We start from the raw sequence: 27,530 nt of genomic DNA on the forward strand, positions 1-27,530 counted from the left end.
AGGGATGACCTCTGGTTCTCCCCTGATCTCCTACTATTCTCTGTAGAACTTCTCCACCATTGATCCTATAACAACCCCATACCAACTTACTTGTTCTTGTGTAGAGGCTTAAGTGCTGTGAGGACATTATGTTGGAGGTTTAATGGATTTTTTTACAACACTCAGAATGAATTAAATTAGAATTTAATACTCCTATATTTCGTCCTAGTCAGATGTCCTAGTGACTAGGACGAAATATAGGAGTATTAAATTCTAATTTAATTCATTCTGAGTGTTGTAAAAAAATCCATTAAACCTCCAACATAAAACCCATACCAACTTGTAGGTCTCTATCATATCTCCCCTCTTCCTTCTCTCCACTAGACTCTGCAGATTACATCTTTTCAATCTTTCGACATTCCACAGGTCAGAAACTACCTTAGTCAGTCGCGTTTGGACCCTTTCCAACATCTCTTCATCCTTCTGAAAACCAGGTGACCAAATCTGGGCACAATAGTCCATGTGTGGCCTAATCAAAGCCTTATACAATGGAACAAGAATCTCCCTACTTCTACATGTCAGTGTCCTCCGCATCATTCCCAGAAATCTTTGTGTTGTCTTCACAATTTTGGCGATGTGTCCCCTAAATTTTAGATCCTTATCCACTATCACCCCCAGATCTCTTATTTCCTCTACTTTCAACAATATATTCTCACCAAGCATAAATTCTGCATCCCATCTTTGTTTTCCAAATTTTAAAACCTTACATTTTGCAACATTGAACTCACATCCCCATTTGCTTGCCCAATCACTCAATTTATTCAAGTCTTCTTGCAAGGCCACAACATCTTGACTACTCTTTATGGTTCGTCCCAACTTTGCATGATCTGCAAACAACTGAATATCTCCATCCAAATCTTCACCAATATCATTAATATACAAGTTAAATAGTAATGGCCCTAAAACAGACCCCTGAGGCAGTCCACTAGTGACTTTCCTTTTCCTGGATATTGCAACCCCATACACAACTTGTTGATACCTATCAGATAACCAGTCTCCAATCCAATGCACTAATCTAATATCCAACCCCATCTGCTCTAGTTTGACTGCCAACTTATCATGAAGGACTCTATCAAAAGCTTTTGCAAAATCCAAGTATATTACTGTGTAACCTTCTCCTTCCAAGGAAGCAGTCACTTTATTGTAATAAGTAAGTAGATTACTAAAATATGACCTCCCTTTAGCAAATCCATGCTGTCCATCAAAGATTATACCATTGTTGTCAACCCAACTCTGGATCCTAGTTCTTACAAGCTTCTCCAACAACTTAACCACAACACCTGACACACAGATAGGCCTATAGTTTGATGCTTGAGTTCGATCACCTCCTTTATGAAGTGGCACAATCTTGCCCTCCTTCCACTCTTTAGGGACTTGACCAAGTGCAAGACTCATAATAAAAAAATATGTCAAGGCAGGTGTCAGCTCTCTGGCACATTCCTTCAGAATACGCAGTGATATATTATCAAGTCCCACAGCCTTATTTACATCTAGTTTACTCAACTCCCCAAACACCTCTTGCTCACTTACAGTCAGTCTCTCCTCCCCATCATCAACTGCTCTTAATCTCTCCATGAAGTCACATTCACAAAATTGAAAGATCTTTATGAACTGCTCATTAAGTATCTCCACCACACACTCTGCAACAGCTGTCTTTATACCATTTCCTCCAATCAATGTCATCCTTCCATAATCATTCTTTCTTTTGCTGGCTACATATCGAAAGAACTCCCTAGGATTCTTTTTGGCTTCGTTAGCTAACTGCTGTTCATACCTCTCTTTAGCTACTCTCACCAACCAAGTCACCCTCCTTGCCTGGTCTTTGTAGACCTCATGAAATTGGTTACTTCCACTTCTCTTATGCTGCCTCCACAATGCCCTTTTTCTCTGTATTGCATGCTTAATCTCTTTATTCATCCATCTCACACCTACCTTATTTAACCTTCTCACCCATGGTATACATTTAGACATTGCATCTACTAAATATTTTTTGAAAATCCCCCAAGCTGCATTGATCTCTTTTCCAGCTAACTCCTCATTCCATGCTACAACTGCAAGCTGTCTCCTGAGCTCTTCATAATCACCCCCCCTTGTAGTTCCACATATACCCTTTTTTCACAGGGATCCTTGCACTGCTGGCAACCACCCAGGTAATCACCTCATGGTCATTTTCACCAATTGGTGGATGATTTGATACCTCATTGATAATTATATCCTCCGATGAGACGACCAAATCCAAGACCCTTAATCCTCGAGTGCCCTCTGTTACATACTGTCTGAGGTAGTTATCCCTCAAAAACTCAAGAAACTCATTTTCTTTACTTCCAGTTGCTATCTCTTCATTCCAGTCTATATTGCCATAATTAAAATCACCCATAATGATCACCCTTTTCTTATTTGCTTGGCTTATTTGACTATACATTTCACTATCACCACCATCCACATTACCAGGTCTATAACAACATCCCACCAAGTATTTGATTCTATTCACCTCTATCTCACACCATACTGCCTCAAAACCACTGGCCCCATTTCCCTCTTGCATCTCTACTTTGTATGGACATAACTCTTTCTCTATCATCAATAGGCACTCCCCCTCCCTTTTTACCCCTTCTATCCTCACGAAACAAATCATACCTTTCCATCTCTATTCCTGTCAGGATGTCATCCTCATCTAACCATGTCTCACTTATTCTGACAATCTCTGGGCGCACAGACGCAATTAGTGCAACCATTTCATCCGCCTTGTTTGTTATACTTCTAGCATTGGTATACAAACACAACAACTCATTTCTGGATCTACAGCTAGTTCCACTGATACCACTCACTCGATGTGATCTCTCCATGCTGGACTGGGGCCATTTCCCTTTCTGCTTCTTCATTTTAGAACCCTTTGCAATTCCATCTGTTTCCTTTTGATTCCTGATCATCCCATTACTTTCCTGCCTACACATGCTCTCACCTCCTCTTGGAGCATCCACCTTTCTCACTCTGTGTATCCCTGTCCACCCTGAGCCTCCCCGTTTCCCTGCTCCTCTTGCACACCCATTCTCTCATTTTCTATACTCATACCACTCACTTCCCCATTCATTTCCACTTCTTCAATCTCTCCTGTCTTACTCTCCTGCTCTTCCACATCACTCCCCCTCGATCTGATTCATTCTCTCTATTCACTTCTCCACTTTCCAGCAGCAGTCTCTCTAAGCGACTCACACCATAACCACTCAAATGCAGTCCATCGCTCCCATACAGCTCACTTCATCCCTCAAACTCATTCCACACATTAACAAACTGTACTCCCATCTCCTCACACATTTCAGCCAGAATATCATTCGTAATCCTTGCTCTCCGCCTCATTTCACCACAATCATACCTAGGCAACACACTGACTACCCTTCCTGTCACACTATTCTCTTTTATCTTTCCAAGCAGTCTCCTGACATTCATTTTGACATGCTCTTTGTTCTCTCTCAAATCATTTGTACCAATTAATACAATTAGCTCTTTTGCTCGTTCCCACCTCATATTCAATGCCTCAATCACTCTACTCATTTTACCGCCTGGAAAACATACCTTGTGCATTTTATCCTCTAGCACACCTTTAATAATGGAGTCGCCATACAACGCCACTCGCTCATCTTTCGTTAACTCTTTCATGCCATCATGATTTATTTTAATAGTTTTGACCTGAATTCTCTTAATTTCATTCCGCATCCATTTCATTTCTTGCTTCATCCAATCCAATTCACCTTCTGAACCTCGCGACACATTCTCTCTATCATTAAATCTTTCTAACTTTCTAACTCTCGACCCCCTCTTCTCACTTTCCCTCTCATTCATCCTTCTTTGTTTCCGTACTTTCGGTCCAACATACGTCCGACTTTCACTATTATTCTTCTCACTTTTACTGTCATTCATCTTTCTTTGGTTCAGTACTTTCGTTCCAACATGCGTCCAACTTTCGCCTTCATTCATTCTTTCGATTTTTTTTACTTGCGATTTCTGCATTACGCCATTTCTACTTTCATTCGTTCTCTCAATTTCGTTTCTTTCCGCCTCACTTTCGTCCCTTTTAACATCCGTTATTACAGTTGTCAAATTGCTCTTTTTCTTTTTTCCTGATTTTTTAACATTTTTTCGCCTGTATTTCTTATCATCCTTCTCTTTCAAACGTGCACTCGCGACACAATCGGTACCACTTTCTGTAATCAATTTCATATTTGCATTCATCAATTCCTCGTTCAGGTCATATTTCGCGCACACCCTTCTTCCATCCACACTAAACATCCACAAAGCATTTATGTAATCGAAGGAATACATATAACAGACCTCACACTTAACGAAATGACTGAAATCTAAATTAAAATCATGGAATGACAATGCCGCCTTTTTTTTTTTCAGGTTACCAGGTCTAATATTAACGATTTCGTATTTAGTTTAGGCAAGGAAAAAAAAACCACACACTAATAATATCAATAGCGTACAACATTTACAGCCACTCTTACTTAAACAATTACGCATATATACTTAATTATTCCTAGTAAAACTTATCTGAATCAGGAGCTCTTCAATAACACGTCCGTAGCGCTTGACCCATTAGCGCTCTCGATTCACTTATGATTCAAAAGGCTAAATAACGGAGTAGTTAACAAAAAACAACATTTCGTAGTAATAATTTTTAATTACTCTTAACTGAACATAACTTATTATTAAAAAGTTATTAATATTTATCACTAGTGTGAACTTTCTTTAAATCTTTGTTATTTTTAATCGTGTCGAAAAATTCGAGCTATTAAGTTCAGCGCAATACAGCTTTTACTGTTGATTCAGCCATTCTACCTCTTTCTTCAGACCATATGTTATTTATTATTGAGAATATCCTTTCAACTGGCAAAGATGTGCCTGTCGGGCTGAAAATGTATTCTATAATTTGGACAAGATTGGGCAATGAAATGTTCTTTTCTTTGAAATGACTGAATAGTTGTATCCATTTTTCTTCGCAACTTGTATTTTTCAAAATGTCATAGTTTACCAACCAAAAAAATTTTGTAATCACCACTTCATCAAACAGTTTCATCCATGTTTATTGCATTATTTGCAAGAGTTTCATTAATTTTTTCATCTGAAGCTTCAATTTCCGACCACAAGTTAATTTGGATAAACCACAAGTTAATTCATTGTTGTTTATCCAAGTAAATGATTCTGCTCAACCAAAACTGTTTTCTCAAAGCTCAATGTAAGAAAGACATCAGTCATAAAATTTTGTATACTCTTGTAGTATTGTATTAATATTAATACTTCCATTATGTTCCGGTATTCTAAAAAGTTTTTTTGCTTCCTGAGGTATAAATTTATTATCACGCCTTTCCTCAAGATTTGGTTTTAATTTTCTAAGTTCAATGACAATATCTGTTGCACTCGCTTTTGTACTTTCCATAATCAAGATTGATTTCTTAAACAGTTTGAGTTGCCTGTGCACAAACTACAAATACATTTCACCACAATCATTATCAAAGAACTGTTTTATCATCACCAGACAGTGTTCTTGTGAAATAAAATATGATTTCAGTCCCTCATAGATTTCAAGTATTCTGTCAATAGCTGGAAGTAGCGAAAGGAAACGGGTGTTGCCATGTTGAAGAACCTTTTTATACTCTACATCTACAAATTCACAGAACGCTTTTAGTTGAGTGACTTGAACCGTATAAATGTGGAAATATTTATAAATTTTGACTACTAAAGATTCTATTTCAATAGGTAGAACATCAGCTGCAGTTTGAAGACAGTTGTGAATGATGTGGGCACCGCAACCAATGCTTACAATATTTCTTCCTAGTTCCTTCTTCAATCGACTGTAAATATTGTTTTCTTCTCTCTGTTTTACACCCCCAAAATTGGTATTGCAGTTATCTCCACAAAATCCAAATTTTTTTTTGTTATATTGTGAGTTTTCATAACTGACATTAAATGGTTTGTCAATATTTCTGCAGTTTCACCGGGAATTGATTGAAAGTCTAAAAGTCTAACTTTTACTCCACAATCTGGTGCAAAATACCGCACAACACATGGCACAGTTTTAATTTCTTTCCTGTTGGAAGAATCAATTGATATCATCACAAAATGTGTTTTTTAAATCAATGTTGTTTCACAAAGTTGCTGAAACAACAGTGGCTCAATCACATTAACAATGACAGCTTCACATTTTGTTCTACCCAGTCTAAACTTTGTTTCAAAAAGCTTTGATATCAATTTAGATGAACAATCGGCAGACTTAAAGCTGAGATTGTGAATAGCAACATGAAATGCAAAAATTAAAATTTCTTTGTCGCTTGGATCTGCACCTTTAAAATATGACAATATCTTTGAGGAAGTTCCTGCCGCTGCTAGACAAGCCTTATGTTTCGCACATGTCAAGTGAATTTTTATGTCCAAACGCCCACCATGAGCCACAGAAAATTCCAAAGAGCACGGTTCACATTTCACTTTGTCAATGTGACCACAAATTTTTTTTCAAAAACGGATAATCCTTTTTTAATTCATCCGTAAATACACAGTTTCTTTTTGGCATTTTGGCATTAAATTAATTTAATGAAGTAAAAAAAATCACAAACAATATGCCGAAACGAAACACCGACTCGCAATCTAAACTCAACTAAGATTGCGCATGCTCAACAATGCCTTGCGACGCAGCGTACAGACCAGAGTCAAAGTGGGGTATTCGTGTTGTCTAATCGCCATTTTCCGAGGCTGCACTTTTTGTACTGCATGTATATTCTGCACTTTTAAATTTTTATCAAATAACCGGGACAAAATGACAAACTAGCTGGGACCATACCTTCAAACCGGGACGTATGGTAAGCCTATCACTACCCAGACCAGTTTCAACCTTTATTGAGGTCTCATCAGTTAGTAGGCAAACCAGATAATACTGAGATTATAGCGAAGAGAACTTATATACTTTGCTATATATGAGTTGTCAAAAAAGGTACACCAATAAATTACTCAAATATAAAGAGCCACTAGGCTTCACTTCGACGACGTAAAATTATTTAAATTAAGGGAATATTAAATCCCACATTATTATTTCAAAGCCGAATAAGAAACTCAAAGATAGAAATCCAAGAGTTTCATGCCAAATATAGCAAACTATAACAGTTTTGGCGGATTGCAGCGTAAGCTAAAACACATGGTTCGATACCAGGGCAACTTGTAGCAAAGGTGAGTAAAGTTCTGATCACTATTTTATTTGAATAAAAATAGTGATTTAGCACTGGATAAGCACGCCACACAGCTAGGGTTGACCTTAAACTACAGGCAGCCCATCTTGATTTCAAACCAATCTTTATAATTTCAATTCCAAGTTGTTCGTTATTTTGGAAAGTTTAATTTGGTTCTTATTGGATTGATGAAAAACGGTATATATCTTATTAATAAATATTTTAAAATGATTTACTTGCTTTATTTCCTTTATCGAATCATCTAAAACAAGATGGAGGCGATGGTTTGTTTGGAAACTCTTTTGCAATCCTAGTGCTCACTCCAGATTTTCTCCCAAGCATAATGCTGGCATCGTTGGAGCAAAATCCTATTAATTTTTTTTCTAGGTAGTTCTTAGTAAGCCCAACATTATTTAAACTTTCCATAACTGAAGAACATATTGTCTCTGCATCTTGTTTTTCCAATTCAACTAGTTCAACGAAAATTGTTGATGATGTAACTGAATCCTCAACTTTTAAGAAAAGTATAATAACTAGTTTGCAGGATATCATTGAAGCTTCGTCAATAATCAAACATATTTTCAGATTGTTTTCAATAATTTTATTAAATATTTCTTTTTTAATTTCCTTTGAATGAAATCAACTACTTGCACAACAGTTTTACGAGAATGTAATCCTATTCCCATATCTAATCCATTTTTAATTTGCACTTCTATCTCATCTTCTATGTCTGAAAACGGTTTACATCTTTTTGCCAGACTGTAAACTGTATTAAATACTCTATAAGTAGTACTTAAATATTTTTCATTCATTGTATCTATTACTTTTGTTATTGAATCCTGCTCACATTGTTTTAAGTTCTCTTTAAAAAAAAAAGATGTTTGACACACCTGGATAAAAAGGTTCGCCATCACTGACCAACATGGTGTGGAGTAAACATGACAAGAGTGAGATTTGATCATTGCATATAGGAATCTGATCATTACTGACATATGCATGACCCCAGTTGGTGAGAGGGACTGTGTAGTCTTGACTTGAAGGACAAATAGACATGCAGAAGTTTCAAGGAGGAAGAAACTTATGTGAAATTATAATGGATGTAATTATAACAGATTTAGAAATCAGCATCGACAGTATGGTTGATGGAATAACTTGAAGGAATCTTGAGGAACCAAGAACCTGTAGGTTCATCGGTTTACATGACCACTTAGATGGAAACATGCTTTGTCTGAGACCCAGACATTATGGAAAAAGTATGGATCTTGATAGACATTGGCTAGCACACATGCACAGTATTCCCACAATGTAGTGTAATAAATTGCTGCTAAACACTGACCCCCTGAATGATGTATGAAAAGGCACTTAGCTCCTTAAGGATTCTCTGTGATGACCACATCAGTATCTCAAGTTTTACCACTGTTTGGTGTTGGCTGCGTTTTAGAGACTATAATACTTGCTCCAGCACAATTCCGTGATTCTCATTTGTGTTAACTGTTCATTGTCTTCCCCAAATGCCTTTGCATTGCAACAGAACACTCCCAGTACACATCAGAACCTCTCGATTAAGGCAGTGATGACACTATTGCTTTTGGCATGCTTATGGAAATGACAAAAAACTGCTCAAAACATGACTAGGACCATTTGCTCTACCAACTCCGTATGAACAAAAATAATGCTCAACAATAAACGGCTTTTTTTTTCAATGTCAATACCATTGCTGCAGCTAAATGGGATGGTGTAGACCAGTATTTCTCAACGTGGGGCATACGCCCCACAGGGAGGCAATTTGAAAATGTACATGTACATATTTATATTATAGTTTTTCAGAATTGGCTATTATGCTGGGGGACATCAAAATCTTTGAGACATTGAGGTGGGGTATCAAGATCTTTGAGACGTTGAGGTGGGGTGGGACACGATCCGAAAAACATTGAGAAACACTGGTGTAGACTCCACACGTATTCTTCTATTAATGTACATGCAGTTGAATGGCAGATCTCATAGCACATACCGTCCTGGTTGGTCAAGTGGTTAGTGTATCTGCTCTTTAGCTGAATCCATACCCCTGGGAGGTTTGAATCCCACCAGGGGCATGGGTGTTTGTGATTGTCCTACTAACCAATTACCATGTGCATTGCTGTGACCTGTGTCCTGGTGCAGTATGACCTTCGGTGTCTTTGCACCATAAAAATCAAATAAAAAAAATCATAGCTTGTGTATTGAAGGGGTGTCGAAAATGTCACCATACCATACAAGGGAACTGCAATCACTTTTCTTCTCCATATGAAGGTCCTCCTCCTCATTGCCATAATCCATTGTGATTAATAATCCCTCTAATTTTTGCTGGTCCATATGCACATGAAAAACATTTTTTGCACAAGTTTCCAATCTTAGACTCAGTGTATTTCATAGCTGTGCTTACAATTTCAAAAGTCACAAGCCACATGCTCTTAATTTGATATGCCTAGAATTGGTGTGACAACATCTTTGTTAAAAGATCTTGTACATTACATGCTAAATATTTCTATAAGTGCAACCTAAATGCTTACTCCTTCACCTACTTAAATACTACATGTACACAAAGGCATAGCATTTGAGTAGTTGCCAAGGGTGCCAGTGACATATTTGACAGTTACCGAAATTATCACACTGAAAATAAGGTTCTTAGCTGTGCATTTACCAATGATGCCAGTAAACTAGCTACCTGCTGCATATATGCATGCAGTTTATAAACAGTTTTTTACCCATTCAAATTTAAATCAATTTGGAGTTCTTTTCCACTTTAATTTCCACAGTAACATTTTGAGGATTTAATGCTCTAAACTGCTAATGCAATATTTCTGCTATTAATGTTGCACTTTTTTTCTCTAGCCATTCCCTGTAAAACTCTGAGCAGTAAATTAATTCAGTTCAATCTATTTAACTACAAAAATCCATTAGCGTTTGCATGAGTTCAAATGACTATCTAAACAAATATGCTTTTGCAACTTGCTGACAACAGCTTCAGTTTGCTCACACATTACATGCTAAAATTAACTAATTAGAGTGTATTAAGTTGGAATGGGTCAGAGTAATATTTGAGTATTTAGTTATTAGAGTTAGTCAGAGTGTTTAGTAATTTCTCCAATATACTTTGAAGAAATTACTAAATGAAATAAGTGAAAAGTATGATTCAAAAATACTGACTGTTAATTAAATTCTGAAAGCAAACATTTTGTGAATTGTGTTGCTAGGCATGTGCTCTCTTTTGACCGATGTGCATGTGCACATCCTAGAGGGAACATAATTGTGATGTTCTTACAATTTCTCAATTAATTGTATGGTCTACTGCCCAACGTTGCATACAGATTACAGGATTTTGCACTTTGCACCATTAAACTGATAGCTTCATTCACTTGCCAACTCACATAGTATCGAGATCCTCTTTTAATGCCACAACATTTGCTGTGCTCCTCGGATTTCTTCCCTACTTTACATCATCAAAAAACAACTGCATCTCCAATTAATCTTGTCCCAGTATCATTAACATACAAATTAAGCAATAATGGCCACAAGAAACACCTCTGCAGCACCATGCTAGTGACCTTACTCTTTTAGGATATCTCCTCCATACACAACCTATTGATACCTATTTGACAGCTAATCACTTATTCAACTCATTAGTCTTATCCAGTCCATCTATTTCAGTTTAGTTACCATATTGTCTTGTGGCAATCTATCTAAGGCCTTTGAATAATCCAAGTGTATCGCTGCATTTGTATCTCCCTTATTCAATGCATTCGTCATCTAGGAATACATATGTAAGTTGCTGAAACATGCCAATTGCCTATCAAACTCATACGTCTCTAATCCAATCCACTTTTCACTTTTTTTTTCCACAGATTTTCACTTTACAACAGATAGTTGGGAAATCGTGGGAATATAACAAAGATCTGTATTTAAGTTTTCTAGACTGCAAAAAAGCATATGAAAAGGTCCCAAGAGAAAAGCAGTTCAAAACACTACAGTTATATGTTGTCAATGGGGCATGATATCAAGCAATACTTATTTCTTTATTTGAGTCTAGTCTTTATTTGAGTTGTAAATCAGCAGTTAGAATTGAAGGAAGTACAGAAAGACAGTTTGACATTAAATGTGGTGTCAGACAAGGATGTACATTATCCCCTCTGTTATTCATTATCTATATGGATCACATTGTGAAGGAAAGTGGTGTTAAACCTGATATCAAAATTAGAGGTGTTCTTCTCTCTTTACTTTAGGCAGATGATGTTATATTTTTAAATAAATCCGTTACAAGTCTGCAAGATTCCCTGACTAAATTGAATAACTGTTGTAATAGATATGGTATGAAAATCAGCAATAACAAGGCAAAGGCAATGAAAATATCAGTTGCATCATGAATAGCGAAATAGAACAAGTAAAACATTTTTAGCTACTGTGACACAATTTTTTATGAAGATAGTAAATTAAATGTGGAAATAGACAACAAAATTAATAAATCCAGTATGGTAGGAAGTCAACTGAATAAATTTATATGGAATAAGAGAGAAATTAGTCAAAACACTAAATTAGCTCTATACAAGACAGTTTTCAAACTGATTTTGATTTATGGATCTGAGAGCTGGGTTAGAATTACAACACTTGACCAAAGACTAGAGACCACCGATATTGAGAGTCCTGAGAAAGTTTAGGGGCATGAACAGATAACATCAGTGGCAATATCATATTAAAAACGAGGCTAACTGGAAAGAACTTGACATTGTTAGCAGAGTGGTATGGTCACTTATTCAGAATCGGAGAGGAAAGATTAGCAAAACAAGGTTGGCAGGAAAATGACCAATAGGAAGATATAGGTGGATTGATACAGTGCCTTAGAAGACAGAAATATAAGATCTGATAATGTTGAAGTCTTTGCAGATAACAGATTGATGTGGGGGAAAATTGTTGGTAGGAAGTTAGTAATGATGTGAGTTCTTCATGTAGTACTATCAAAATATCCTGTACACCCCTTGAGGGTACATGTCAGGAATTTGATGATGATAATGATTTATTTAACTTCTCATAGACCTGCTACTCACTTCTGCATCCCATTGTCAGCAACTAATATTATCCTCTCAGAGTCATTTTTTCTTTCACTTGCAACATATTAGAACTCACTAGAGTTTTTCTTGGCTTGATTTGCAGATTTCTGCTAATAATTTCTTCATTCATCCATTATACTCCTATTTTATTTATTCTTTTCACTTTTGGAATACACTCAGATATTTCTCTGTTAAAATAGCTCTTGATCAATTCCCAAGCAGCTTTTGTCTACTTTTTCCCCTGCTATAGTTCCTAGTTGCCTCCTAAGCTTTTCATAATAACTTGCTCTGAGTTCCACATGTGTTCCTTCTTCACAGAAGTTCTCAAATGACTTGAGACAACCCATGGGTGCACTTCATGGCCACTCACCTACTGATGGAAGTTTGGACATGCCATTCAAAATCGCATACTCTAATGATATACCAGATATAATGAGAGACTAGTAATCCTTGCTTGTCTCTCATTACATATTGCCAAAGCTATTGTTCCTGAAGAACTCAGAAAATTCATTCTCCTTATTCCCTGATGCTATCTCTTCATTCTAGTCAATATAGTCATAATTAAAATCACCCATAATGATATCCTTCTTGTGCTCACCAAGCACGTACATTTCTTTATCTTCACTCTCAACATTTCCTGGCCTATATTTCTTTTATCAACCTCCATCACACACACCATGTTACTTCAAAACCACTGCCTACTACTATTCTGTTTGATGTCACAGGCAAAGTAGACCTTTCATAATGAGACCCTTCTGTTGTAATATTCAGTGTAGTAATGTTATGTTTGATGTGAGAGCTTTTCCCTTTTTTTTTTTTTATGTTGGGCCCATATACGAGAGGTTGGCTGGTCAACCTATAGTACATTAATACCATATATGGGTTGTGGGTTAGGTAAGGAGAAACTTGTTTACTTGAGTCAAGCATTTTGAGGAAGTTTTGAGGAGCCCCACTCCAAATGTGAGAGCAGTATTCGATAGCTGGACGGATTTGTGATTTGTATAATGTTAACAGCTGTTTAGACGTGAAGTAGCGTCTTGAGCGAAAGAGAACCTAGTTTTTTGGAAGCTGAGGATGCAATGGTTGTGATGTGTTTATGCCAGGAGAGTCTTGATGTCAGGGTAATTCTGAGAAGAGAAGAGAAGTCTCATCTTGTCTGGGAATTTGAGTCTTATCAAAAACAATGTTGGGGGAAAAATGGTTCCTTTTTGTGAGAAATAAGACAGAACTGGGTTTTACTAGCGTTGAAGTTGACGAGGTTATCTGAGCCCCCATTGGAGGATGGCTTGGAGATCAGAATTAAGGGCAGTGGTGGTTGATGTTCTGTGGGTCGAAGTGAGTTGTGTAGAGTAGGGTTTGTCAAATGAGAGGAAGGTGTGTAATGTGCTGTTGTCTGCAAAACTGTGTATTGAGTTAGAGGTCAACTGAAGTAGGTCATTGATATATAGAAGGAAGAGGGCCGTGAGAGAACTGAACCTTGTGGGACCCCAGCATTAGTTGGATGGTGAGAGGATAGGGAGCCATCTACCATCACACATAGTGTTCGTCCAGACAGGAAGATGGCAATCCATATGCAGACATCCTGAGACAGTCCAAATGATGGGAGTTTGCTTAGTAAACCTTTGTGCCAGACCCTGTCAAAGGCTTTAGAGATATCAAGTGCAACTACTTGGGATTCACCGAATTTCTCCATTGTATTTGTCCAGCGATGAGTGATGTATGAGAGTAGATCTCCTGTTGATCAGTTTCGATGGAATCCGTACTGGTGGCCACTCAATAGTTGGGTACCTTCGAGGTAGAGTAGGAGTTGAGAGTTTATGGTTTTCTCCATCACTTTTGATAGGACAGTGAGATAGGACAGTAGTGATTTATCACCCTTTTTAGGAGTGGGTTGAATGTGGGCTAGTTTCCAGTCTTTGGGATATATATACCAGTGGAGTAAGTGAGTGTGTACAGACCGCATGGGATAGGAGTCAGTTCTGTTGCGCAGACCTTCAGGACAGTTGGAGGAATGCCATCAGGGCCAGAGACGTTTTTGTGTCTAATTTAGACAATAGGTTTATGATATCTTTTTGGCAAAAGCATACAGGGGGCATTGCATGTTGGGCAGTTGGAATGACTGGAGGGCATTTGCCATTGTCTGTTATGTGTGCATTGGAGGCAAAGTGTAAGGCCAGGAGGTTAGCTTTTTCTGTGGGTGATGTTGCAATTGCCTTGTAATAGATATGGTATGAAGATCAGCAGTAACAAGACAAAGACAATGAAAATAGGCAGAAGCATTGAAAATATCAGCTGCATTGTGAATGGAGAACCTATAGAATTAGTAAAACATTTCAGCTACTTAGGCATGATTTTTAGTGAAGATAGTAAATTAAATATGGAAATAGACAACAAAATCAATAAAGCCAGTATGGTAGGAAGTCAACTGAATAAATTTATATGAAATAAGAGAGAAATTAGTCAAAACACTAAATTAGCTTTATACAAGACAGTTTTCAAACCAATTTTAACTTATGGATCTGAGTGCTGGGGTGGGGAGGGTCTGGAATGTTCTGTTAAACACCTAGAACAAAATGATATTAATGCAACTGATATAACCACAAGAAAGAACATATTAGTAGCCAAGTTATGAATATAACTTATGTTCTTTCTTGTGATTAATATAATTTTTGGATTTCCTTATTACCCTGGCTATGTTTGCATCATCAGCAAATAACTGTATGCCACCTGTCATATCCTTCCCAATATCATTTTGTATATATTGATCATATACATAAGAGTCTACAAACATATTATTGCCTTATGAAGAAAGCTGTTCCAGAGGTCATCGGTGGACAGAATAAAAAAGGAAGAGGAGAAGCAGGTTCAATGTGTTTGCATTTGCACAGTAAAGAGATGCTGGGCAGCTGCTGTGGAACAGAAAGTAGAGGAATGACAGTTGCAAATTCATTGGAGCAGTGACCATGGAAGCACCTGTAGAAGAGAAACAGTGCTGAGACACTGCACCTGTGAGATAGAGGTTGAAATGAATGTGAGGGATCACCTCTGGATGACGTCAAGGATTTTAAGTGAAGTTTTAGGTGCACCACCCTAAACATGTCAGCAGTATTCTAAATATGCATTGTTTTAGTATAAAATAGCCTCTTGAACCAAAGAGAATGCTGAGGAGGCTATTGATGTGATGTGTTTATGCCAGGAAAGACTGGAAGTAAATGTTAGTCACAAAGAAGAGGGAACTGATCTTGTCTGCAGTATTACTAAAAGTAAGTGTAGGTGAGCTGAGATCTCTTTTGCTGGGAAAAAAGGCAAGTCTGTGTTTTGGTAACAATGAACATGACAAGGTTGTCCACTCCTCGTTGAAGGATAGTGTGTAAATCAATGCTTAAGACAATAGTTATAGATGAGTACTGCATGGTTTGTGAATTGAGTTGGATGAGTGGGGAGTACTGTCATCTGCAAAGCTGGGGTAGGGATCACTGATGACTATGAGTAAGTCATTTATGTACAGGAGAAAGAGTAGGTGATAGAACAGAACCTTGAAGCACTCCTGCATTGTTGGTTAGGATTGAAGACAAAGAGCCATCTACCATGACTTGCAGAGAGGTGATCAGAGAGAAAGCTGACTACTCGATTACAGAAGGTTGTAGTGAGACATAAGCTATGTCTGAGGTAAGCTATGAGGTCAGCCGTGGATCTTGAATGGTAGAATCCATACTGGTGGTTGCTAATTAATTAGCAGGCCTCTAAATATTGGAGGAGTTCACTATCGATAACATTCTACATTGTTTTGTAGAGGACCAAAGTGACGGCAATTGTTCTGTAGTTTGTCTGTAGACTTCAATCACCCCCCCCCCTTTTTTTTTTTTTTTTTTTTTTTTTTTTTTTTTTTTATATATATATATATATATATATATATATATATAGAATGGATATAAGATTGCTTCCATGCATGGGATAAGTACCAGATATGTGTAATAGATTATAGTGCCAGTGTAAGATGGCTATTAGTTTGGCTCTGGAGCACAATGTTTGAGAACAACTTTGGAGATGTCATCAGGACCAGAAGGCTTTTAGTATCCAAGTTATTTTCTTTCTGATGTAATTTTGTTCAGAAACTAAACAAGACATATGATACTTGGATTTTAGAGTGGTAGGAGGTTAATTTCCTTGGTCATCTATGAAGGATTTTGTGGAAAAGAGTGATGCCAAGATGTCATCTTTATCTTTGGGTGAAGTAGCAGCGATGCTCTCAAGATGCAGGAGAGTGGAGTTACATGAGTGCAAGCAATAGTCAGACCAAGGAAACGAGCAGTTGCAGAGATCATCCCAGTTGGGTGCTGTGTAGTGCCAAAGGATGCGAGGTTAGGAGTAGGTGGAGGAGGGATGTTCTGTGTGAGAGAGAGGAAACTTGTACAATATTTTAGTCAGAGTTGCCAAGGGAAGATTGACATCTATGGTATCTGGAAAAAAAACTTGTCAAAAAGAGATGAGTGTGTAGAATAAAGAGAGTTATCGGGAATTCAAGTGGGTAGATGTATGATTTGTGCAAAGATTTCTGCTTCTCTTTCTGCTTGGTCAGTGGTGTTGGAGTAGAGGAGCCAGTAGGTCACCCAGGTGGATGACCTCACTATTTGTATAGCTGGATTGCAGGCAGTCAAGTTTCATGGAAAGGAATGTGAAGAGATCTGAGTGGTTATCAGTGTTTGGAGACTAGTAAATGTAACAAATGAATGTTACTAAATGGGACAAGGAAACCTTTAGCCAGAGAAAGTCAAAAGGAGGGGATTCTAAATTATCCATTCTTTGGCAGGCTATGCTAGATTTCACAAAGGTACAGCTGCCACCCTTATGAAAAGGATCTCATGAAGTGTGTAGTTTGGGCAGTTAGATACACTCTGTTTTCTGTTTCTCCTCCTCCTTTCTTTTTTTTTTTTTTTTTTTAATTTTAATTGTTGGTTGCAATCCACTAAACTGATTTCATTACTCACTAACAAGTTACTACCATAGTTTAAAACACTACTTTAAGTCTAGAATAAATGTTATTGTTACTTTCTTTTCTCATAGTGAACTGGATGATGGCAACAGCCAGTATTCCATAACTACAGTAGAACACACAAAGTTCATTGTTCTTGCTACATGTCCTGTTATGGTTACGATGGGAGATCTTGAAGAACATGAAAAATATCTCTCTCTCCTCACATTTGTGGTCCATCAGGTCTAGTTGACCATTCTGTTAGATCCTGAATGGAGGATTTTCTAAGAAGTTGTTCATTCAGAATCTAACATGAAAATTCTAACTAATTTAAGATAATACCTGCACACCAGCAGAAAGTAATAAGACCTTGTTTGTTGTATATGAGAATGTACATTAATATGTGTAATGTATTAGAAATATTTGTAGTTAAAATGGAAAACTAAACTAGAGAATTATGTCAAATTAGTGATTATATGTAAAAGAAATATTGGCTTAAATTTGTGTCCTATTAAGCTATCTAAAATAACGTAAATTGCCAGACAGTAATGAGTAACAGTGCAAAGGTTGCTTCTGAAATGCACGTATCGGTCGTAACGCCAGAGGCTACAGCATACGTGGAAAATAACGTAGCATGCTTGCCTCGAAGACAACACCTAACAGCAATAGGGAGATTAAGGATCTTCTTAAGGGCATTAAAACTAAGGGTCGTGCAAAAAAAAAAAAAAAGGATACAGCAAAAAGAGGGCACTGGAACACAGCATATAAGGCAATGCGTGCTATTTTGCAAGGCTTTTTGTTCCGGATTTTATCTCGATGATTCTTGACCGGTGGTCGAAGAAAGGACGAGCCAGGGTTCTATGATGTCGGACAGCAGGCCGTTTTCCTGATTATACTGAACAAGATTCCATGTAGAGCCATACACGAATCATCAGCCTATGAAGAATTGTGCCAGTCGCTGGATGTCCCATCAGAAAGGAGCGGAGATAGCCCTCAGTCGCGGCAGAAACTAGTTTGAGTCTGGCAGCAGTAGAAAGGATGACGTAGCCAAAAGCCATTCGCCGAAATAGCCGATCGAAGTATGACCAGAACAACACACGGTAGTTTATAGACCTTCAGAAAGAACTGGGTAATGTAGAGATCTTTGTTATTTGTTACGGAGGTCATAGAAGATAGAAATTTGTGTTTGATTAAGTTATGTGGACAATCCTTAGAGAACTTTGATAAGATTTCTTATTTTGAGTCAGCAAATTCTGTTGGACAAGGAATTGTCAGGAATGAATCTAATTGTATGTGCTGAAGTAATAAGTGTATTTTGTTTAGTGGATAACCTTAACTGAGATAGCAACAAGTTGTATAATATGTACTCTATGAATAGCATGCATGAGAGAATCTTAATTTAGTGTAATATTGTCATTGCTTTCTGTTGTTCTGTGTGATTAAACAATTTGATCTGTCTAGGTAAACTTGATTAAATTAGAATTGCTTAATTACCTTAGCATGAGATTTAACTTAGCAAGAGATTTAGAAGTTTTAGTATTTTGATTCAGTTTAGTTGTAATTGTCATTTAGTTCCAATAAACATGTTTTATTGCATATGCCTGAGTCATGCCTGAATTTGAGATATCAAATTACCACTTATAAAATTAGAACCATAGCGGGAGAAATTTTAGTATATATATATATATATATATATATATATATATATATATATGTTTAAGAATAGATTATTGGTCACGACTGCAAAGTACCAATATCTATTTAAGTGTGTGTTAATTATGCCAATGAATCTAGGAATATTTCCCTTAACTTGAATAAATTCCTGTTATAGGATACTGGCTGGCACAGTATAAATACAAATTTGCCAGTATTTGAAAAGGAAATATCCCTAGGTGGAATCTAGTTAGGCTATACACAAGAAAAGATAATAGAGGTTAAAGAAGTATATAAAATAAGAAATTAGAGAGAAACAAGGACATAACAACTACAGTAGAACATACAAAGTTCATTGTTCTTGCTACATGTCCTGTTATGGTTAAAATAGGAGATCTTGAAGAACATGAAAACTATATCTCTTCTCACATTTATGGTCCATCAGGTCTAGTTGACCATTCCACTCCTTCCACAGAATGAAATGGAGAACAACTAAAATATTTCACTCCAACAAATACAGACATGTTTGAGTTTTTTAAATGAACAACAGATATAAAAACCAACCAATTCATAAGAAATATGGCTATATGAAACTTCTAAAAATTGAGAAACTCTAGTTCTCTTTCATTATTTTTTGTCTTGATTCTCTATGTTATTACAAGTCTCATATTCCAGATGATATCTCTGTAACAGAAATAGAAAACGTTGAATTCTTTAAACCTTAGCATGAAATTTGGAGTTCAAGTAAACCAAAACGTTTGCTCAACAAAACATTTTAAAATTCATTTCTTGTTAATTTATTTGGTTTGCATAATAGAAATAGTTATATTTTTTATTCAGAAAGTATTCTTCAGATGCAAGCTGCTGTTCAAAATGCCATTGGTAGACGGTTTGAAAATGCTTCAGTTACTGTAAATGGAGATAGTAATAAGGAATCTTCTGGTCCTATCATTGATATTGTAAAAACAAGAGCTGTGACAGCACAGATGTTACTTTTATGCAGTTGGAGAAGCCACAAAGAATCATCCCTTCTTCTAGGGGAAATCTGTGAAAATGTCAACATTACCACAGATAAAGGTTTAGTGACATCTAATCAGGTAAGCAATCTGAAGATGCATGACTTTAAGAATTTGCGTTGAAAACAAGAATTATATTTTCTTTTGTAATAATAAAATTTTAATGTAGTCTTTAGACATGTGGTGTCATTTATGAATATTATTTTATTATTTTTTATTTTATTTTGAGCACTTTGGATTATCACACAAGCTGTCATATTTTGGGAGAAAATTACAAGCATTTCAGAATAAAATGCATTTAATTTACACACTTGAAAGGCCCAGGTGTTGGTGATTTTTATATACTTAATGGTTTAAGCACCACCAGAAGAACCAAAAAAAAAAAAAAATCATTATTTTATTATGCTGCTAATGTTGTACTAGATTTCAAAACCCACCATCTTCGGAGGAAAAAAAAATGCTTGTCACTATACATGGAGTATTCAATTGGTAGTTTTCAAAAACAATTCAATTTGCAGAGGGTAGTGGGGGAACCTCCTAAAATGTGCCCTGTAAGGTAAGGCAGATAAAAGAGAGAAACACAACTGATATGTTAGATATGGTCTTAAAAATACTGTTTCCTATATTTTGGATCAAATCCTCTTCATTTCTTCCTGTCTTCTCAAATTCTTCTTTCATGAAAACCGCACCAGTTTAGGTTTCTTTTTTCTAGATCTTCTCTTATCTGGTCTCTTCTCCTCACTCAATTTATACATTCATCCTGGTATTCTTTCTAAATTCATTCTCATTTGATATCAGCGCCACTTCCAGCAAGATTTCATAGGCTCTTCTTTAATACTTTTTGGTCCTCAACTATTCCTAATGTCCACATTTCTTATTCTGTCTTTCCTTATTTTTGCCAACATTGTCCTTAAAACTTTAATTTTCATTGTTGTATTCTATTCATGTTTGTTTCAGTTAGTCTCCATGTTTGTGCTGCATAAGTCAAAATGGGCAAAAAGTAACTTGTTAATCAAAAGCTTGCATATCAGTGCAACCTAACTGTCCCAGTGTAGACTGCTTACATTGTTAAAAAAAAGTTTGTCCAGTGAAATCCTTCTTATTATCTCCTGGTCTAAACTTCCATCATTAGAAAATATACTTCCTATATATTTGAATCTAACACCATTAATGTTTACATTTCCACTATAATTTATAACCATGCTCTTGCTTTTCTTGCTATTAATATGTAACCCGTAATTCTATGTCACACTGTTCCATCTGTCCAGTTTCTTCTGTAGTTCTTTAGGACTTGCTCAAATCATCACCACATAAACTGTAAACATAGCTCTTTCTCCTTTCTGGTCATTAACTGTATCTAGGACACTTTATCACCACAATGAACAACAACAGAGATAAGACACTTCTTGTCACAGTCCATTTTTAAGTGTAAATCACTCTGAGTCTATACACACAGCTCTTAAACTTAAATACATATTCTTTATCTCAAATATTCTCTTCTTTTTTATGCCTACCTCTTCCAAACTTCCCCAGACTTTTTCCCATTAAATTCAGCCAGAGGCTTCTACCAAATTCCTAGTGCCTTTTCACACAAAAATCAGATGAACAGTTGATTACCCTTTTCTAAAGCCAAACTGCTCTTCTCTTAAACTTTCATCTATTTTATCTCTTGTTGCCATTATCCTTTCATATATCTTTGCACAGTGACATACTAGTGTTATTCCTCTATATTTACTACACTCCCTTTTTGTGCCTCATTTATATATCGGAATAATAATCGTCTTGGTCCTGTCATCAGGTATCACCTTTTTCCAGATGTCTAATGATGCCATGTAACCATTTCAGTTCTGTGCTACCAGAAGCTCTAATCAGTTCAACAGGCAACTATCTGTAAAATCTTGCACGATAAGTTATTCCATAACTTACCAAGCTCGATTTTACAAGGGTCTCAAATCAGAATATTACATAAATTATGATGTAAAGTTGATGTAAAACATAAATGAAATATTAGTTGTAATGTATAATGTATGACTGATTTAACATTACCTGTAAAACTATTGTGTTCAACACAAAGGAGAAGGATTATTCTCTGTTAATGTAATTAATCAGCAGACAAGTTGCCCAGATTAGTAAAGAACAAAAGAAACACTGAAGGAAAAAGTTGCAGAAACTTGCAAAAGTTGAAAAAAAAATATCAAGAACAAAAACCTTGGAAAAAGCATGCAAAAATGACATTGGCACACCTGGGGATAGGCACGAAAATTGCAGAGGTAAAAGCAAAGAAGGGGGAAGGATATTTAAGCAGCCTGGTGAGTAGGAAACAGTGTTCGCTCGTCCTCCAGGGTTCACTGGAGTTTCCCACCCGGAGTTCCCAAGTGTTCTGAGAAGTTCTGAAGTGCAGAAGTTGCCATTGTTCTCCTTGACCACCAGCACTTGTTGCCGGGAATCGATGGAAAGGTCTCAAAAATGAAGTCCAGGTCTTCCAGGGAATTTTCCAGATAGAAAAGCTTCCAGTCGTCAACTACAGAGGAAAAAAAAAGGAAAGGTATCACTTGTTATTCTCATCCTACTCAAGACAAAGGTATGAGATGTCATAACAGAACTTTCATTTAATACCATGGTCTGTTTGTAACGGAAGATCTGTGAGTAGCTGTAATATATTGATACTCTTGTGCCACAGATATGTGCAACTGTGTGGAGGTATGAAACAAGTGTTTGTCTTGATTATGTATAATACTGTGTTGTATAATAGAGTAACGTAGTATTGTAATATGTGGTATTGTATTGTATAATAGGGTGTGATAGTCAAAGTTTAGATGGGATAGGACAAGTAGTCATAACTAATTATTTGTCTACTATGTACTTACATTTCTTGGTTAAAATAAATGACTTATTAACAACACAATGATCTGATTCTTGCCAATGCACTATCTCGAAAAAAATTATGAACCTGTGTATTGATAGGAAATTGCCACGACTAGCTTAAGTGTTGAGTAAAATAATTAGAAATTTCTCTTTAAGTTGCAAGTCCCTGCATTGTCATTATTTCACAAATTCAGTTCCTCACTCTCGAAAATTCAGTCTAGCTGGTGTAGTCGAAAAACAAATAAATTTGCCAGACTGAAGAAGCGTAAGGGACTGAATAAGTCGCAGACGTATATCTGGCGGCAATCAAAATTAAAGCCGTTCATACTCATGAGAAGAATAAAGGGGGGGGGGCATCAATTCGGCACGAGTGAAGTAAAAACGTAAAGAGAAAGCTTTAACTCTATGTAGTCCATATGTATATAAAATACAAATTGTAGAATAAATAACAAAAGTTAAAATTATATATACAAAAAAAATTTACATATCCATCCTCCCAGGGGATTTTTCATTCTTCTTCTTCCTTAATACTTCTTCACCCACTGCCAGGGCTTGTTTCCTTTTCTCCTCTCAGCACTGTATTCATTCTAATTTATTTCACTATGGCTTTCGTCTTTATTTAACAGATCTCTAAAATAATGCTGCCACATCATCCTAATCTCTCTCTCTCTCTCTCTTCTAGCAGCCACAAGATTTTCACACCTCATTTATTAAAAACTCAGCTCCTCGCTTCTTCTTCTTCTATTCTTGATTAGTCCATATAATTTTTTTATTCCCATCAATATTTTTAATATTATTATTATGTGACACCTCCAAGGAGTCCAAAGACTCATCAGGGGTGGGCACCTACTCTACAACTCTCCCTCTCCACCACTCAATCCACTAACTACAGCAAACCACATCATCTACACCAACACCATCTACTGTCTACCACCACCACTACTAGTATTTTCACGGACAATCACAAACATCCATCATGCCCATGGTTGGATTCAAACCTGTTGGCTGTAGAGCGGATATGCTAACCACTTGGCCAACCAGTCAGGCTTCTTCTTCCAACTTATGTGTTAATTCAACCCAGCTTTTTATCTTTTCTTCTTTAATTATTTATTTTTCATGGTTTAATTAGAGACAAGTCTATCATCATTTGATCTAGTCTTCATAAACTTCTGAAAAGTTTTATTTTTTAACCTGTCTTTTTTTTTTTTTTTTTTTCCATCAGCATGTTTTTCTTTTCTGAATCCACTGAATCTACTGTGGTTATCATGTAATTTTGTTGTTTTAGAATTTTTCCATAGGTTCCTTTAAATATTATACTTACCATTATTATAAGGTTTGAACTTTTCTTCAAATTTTCCCAAAACATTTTTTGTGTGTCTGGTTGCATTTTTTTTTTCCCCAGCTGCCTGCTCTAATGACTCAAATTCCTCTACTTCTTCCTTAAGAAAACCTTCTGTAGGACCATAGGCACAAATAAGTTTCATTGACCATTTCCCCATTTTAGTATGCATAACTCTACTTGAAATTTCCTTCCTTTCCTTGATCATTATTACCTGAATATAACATTCTGTAGTTGTTATTTAGTAAGATCAGATCTATTTTTGTTTCAGTGATGCCAATTATGTCTACATGGTTCTTTTCTAATTCTGCAGGTTCAATGTCCTTTCCATTAATATATTAATGTGCTTGTGGTTTTTATCTTCAGTTCTTCTGATTGAGTTTATGTTCTTCTAGATGTTGAATTTGAGTTTGTTCCAGCAGGTAACTTTTCACTGTTTCCCTAGTTCCCTGATAGAAACAGCAGGGGATGATGCTTGTTTAACTGGACGATGCTGTAGCTGTCATGAAATTTCAGCATGTACCATCGCATGTATTTCTGGTTTTAGCCAATTGAGAGTTCAGTTTGTTGGTTAACTCCCAGATTTTCCTGCCCATTCTCTTTCATTCAGTACCTAATGGATATCTTAACAGGAATGCACTACGTGGAGTTGAGGATTGGACATTAAGTTAGAAGCCCAGTCTGTTCTCCACATTCCATAAAGGATGTGGAGGCTTCCTCCCAGTAATTTGACTTTGGCCCTTAAGCAATGCCTTATAGCTTTTTTCTATCTAAAATAATGATATATGCTCCTGATTGCATTCCTCTTAAATATTTTCTACCATTGTTCTGTCACTTCTTGTTTTATTTAAGAATTTTTTCAAAGTAATTTTTCCCCTCCACTCATGAAAGGTTTATTTGTAAACATACAGTACATTTGCACCATGGGTGGCTAAGGATTTGTTTTTCTATTTTATTGATTTTATACTTTTTTTTAATTTTTTTTTTTTTTTTTTTTTTTTTTTTTTTTTTTTTTACCTAGTCTGGAGAGCCCTGCTGTAAAGACCACTTCAGGCCTCCAATAAGTAAGGTGATGGCCTCGTAATGGGTGATGTATTCATCTCCCGCATAAAGAATCATAAACATCCATGTCCATGGTGGGATTTGAACCTGCAACCTGTTGGTTGGAAAGCAGATATGCTAACTGCTCTGCTAACTAAGCCAGCATTACTCCAAATATCCAGAATATATTTAGATTCAATTTTCATGTTACCTTTGTTATCTGTGATTCCTCTAACTGTGCTCTTTCCTGCATTTCTAGACTATTTCAATAGCATCTGGAACATTTTGTTACCTTTCTGATTTTTATTATTATTATTGTCATCATCAGAGAACTCCATGAGTAAAGAACTCATTGCAGAAGAATATCTGTAATTAAGCTATCATAATTAAATATGTTTCAACCATGTCTACATGTAAATTATGCAGAATGAATAACACAGTTATCTTTCAGTAAATGTTAGATGGTGGATGGTTTGTCAAATGCATCTATGATGACAGATTGAGAGTTTTGTTTGCAGTAGTTTGTTAATAGGTGAAAAACAAGGAATATAACAGAGACCCTTAAGTTGCTAAAAGAATTTTATAGAATTGATACAGAAGAAATATTTTAGCACTTGGCAAGAGGACCAGAATAAGATCATTCCTAGAAATTGGATGAGAGTGTGGTTAGTGAAGGGACTAAATTTTTCACCCAAGGAGTAGTGAATGAATTGCATGAGTTACCAGAGGCTGTTGTGAGTGCTCAATCAGTCAATGAATTCATGGAGGAGTCCAAGAGATATTGTATAGATGTGGGTCTCCTGAGATAAATCTTTGGACTCTAAGGAGGGTTAGTGTGCAGTAATAATAACAATAGTACCATTTTCTTAAACTTTTTATTGAATCTGACTCTGTTAAAAAAACAATCTGAATTTCGATAACTTGAAATGCAGAACCCTGCCTTTCATGTTGGAGACTCTCATCCCATATGAAACTTAGAAAAACGAAGCAAAAACCTATCGTATTTCTTTATTTTCTTAAGGCTTTTTCTTATAGTTAATAGCAAAAACATATAGTATATCTTTATTTTCTTAAGGGTTTTTCTTATACGTTTTTGCATCTTTAAGGATCAACACTGTATAACTGAGAGGAGACCTCCACATAGCTTTTAAAGGAATGCGGAGAACTGACCAACGCTTTTGACCTAATGTCCAGTCCTCACCTTCTCGTGGTGCACCCTGTTGGGTATCTGCCTGGATGCTGAACGAACGAGAATGGGCTGGCAATTTGGGATTTAGTCGACGAAAATTTATTCTTATTGGCTTAAACCAAAATCATGGTACAACATGACAATATTTCATACCAGCTGGGGTGTTGCCAGGTTAAACAAGGCCCCCGGTGTTTTCGCCAGGGAACCATTCTGAACAGCGAAAAGTCAGCTACTGGAACAAATCTGAAAACACATTCCAACTCAACATCACCAGAGTTAAAGATCGGTACTATCAAACATAAGAAGCCTGAATGGCAAAGAAATGGAGCTAGCTGAGGAATTAGATAAGTACCAGATCGAAATAATAGGGGTGAATGAAACAAAAAAGACAAAAACTGGTGAGATCTTTCTGAGCAATAAATACAAAATGTTATATTCAGGCAGTGACAATCAAGGAAACGAACGGGTAACCATAGTATTCAACACTAATTAGGAGGCTAATCTTCTTGAATGGCAGGCAGTCTCAAGTAGAGTGATGTGGACAAATATCAGAATGGGGAACTGGACAATTAGACTTATTTGTGCCTATGGCCCCACAGAAGGTTCTACTAAAGTAGAAGTGGAGGAATTTTTTGACGCTTTAGAAAAAGCAACTGACACGATGAAAAACGAAAAGTTGCTCCTTGTTGGGTATCTAAATAGCAGAGTAGGAAATGATTGTCAGACATACAAAAATATTTTGGGAAAATTTGGAGAAAAGAGCAAAGCTAATAATAATGGCAAATATCTGTTGGATTTCTGCTCAGGACATGGACTGGTTATTTCCAACACCATGTTCCAACATAAAAATGTGCACAAATTCACATGGAGAGAAGAGGCTAGGAATAAGAAAAGTCTCATTGACTATGTTATTGTTGATAGTGATGTTTTTCCCCGGGTGAAGGACACCAGAGTGTACAGAGGATTTGAAATTGGAAGTGATCACTATTTAGTCTTGAGCAGGATAAAATTGAATTTCATATTGAAAAGAATAACATGCAAGAAAGTTTTAAAGCAAATAAAAGTTGAGCAACGCTCAGAGGTGAACTGTAGACTAAAATACACAAAGATAATTGAAG

The 27,530-nt window shown here is 36.4% G+C and overlaps 1 protein-coding gene across 3 annotated transcripts in view; it reads left to right on the plus strand.

The window, feature by feature from the left end:
• The window catches only part of LOC150102123 (tRNA (32-2'-O)-methyltransferase regulator THADA-like), a 694,369-nt gene that overhangs the window by 393,501 nt on the left and 273,338 nt on the right, over positions 1 to 27,530 (plus strand). For all 3 annotated transcript variants that reach the window (XM_090398691.1, XM_090398692.1, XM_090398693.1), the window contains one exon: positions 19,803 to 20,059. In XM_090398691.1, coding sequence (XP_090254817.1) covers positions 19,803 to 20,059 — 257 coding nt within the window. The remainder of the gene's footprint in view (positions 1 to 19,802; positions 20,060 to 27,530) is intronic.

The sequence above is a fragment of the Typopeltis vanoorti genome, chromosome 10, assembly GCF_054136105.1.
Source record: "Typopeltis vanoorti isolate ZY-2024b chromosome 10, IOZ_Tvanoo_1.0, whole genome shotgun sequence".
NCBI classification, from domain to species: Eukaryota; Metazoa; Arthropoda; class Arachnida; order Uropygi; family Thelyphonidae; genus Typopeltis; species Typopeltis vanoorti.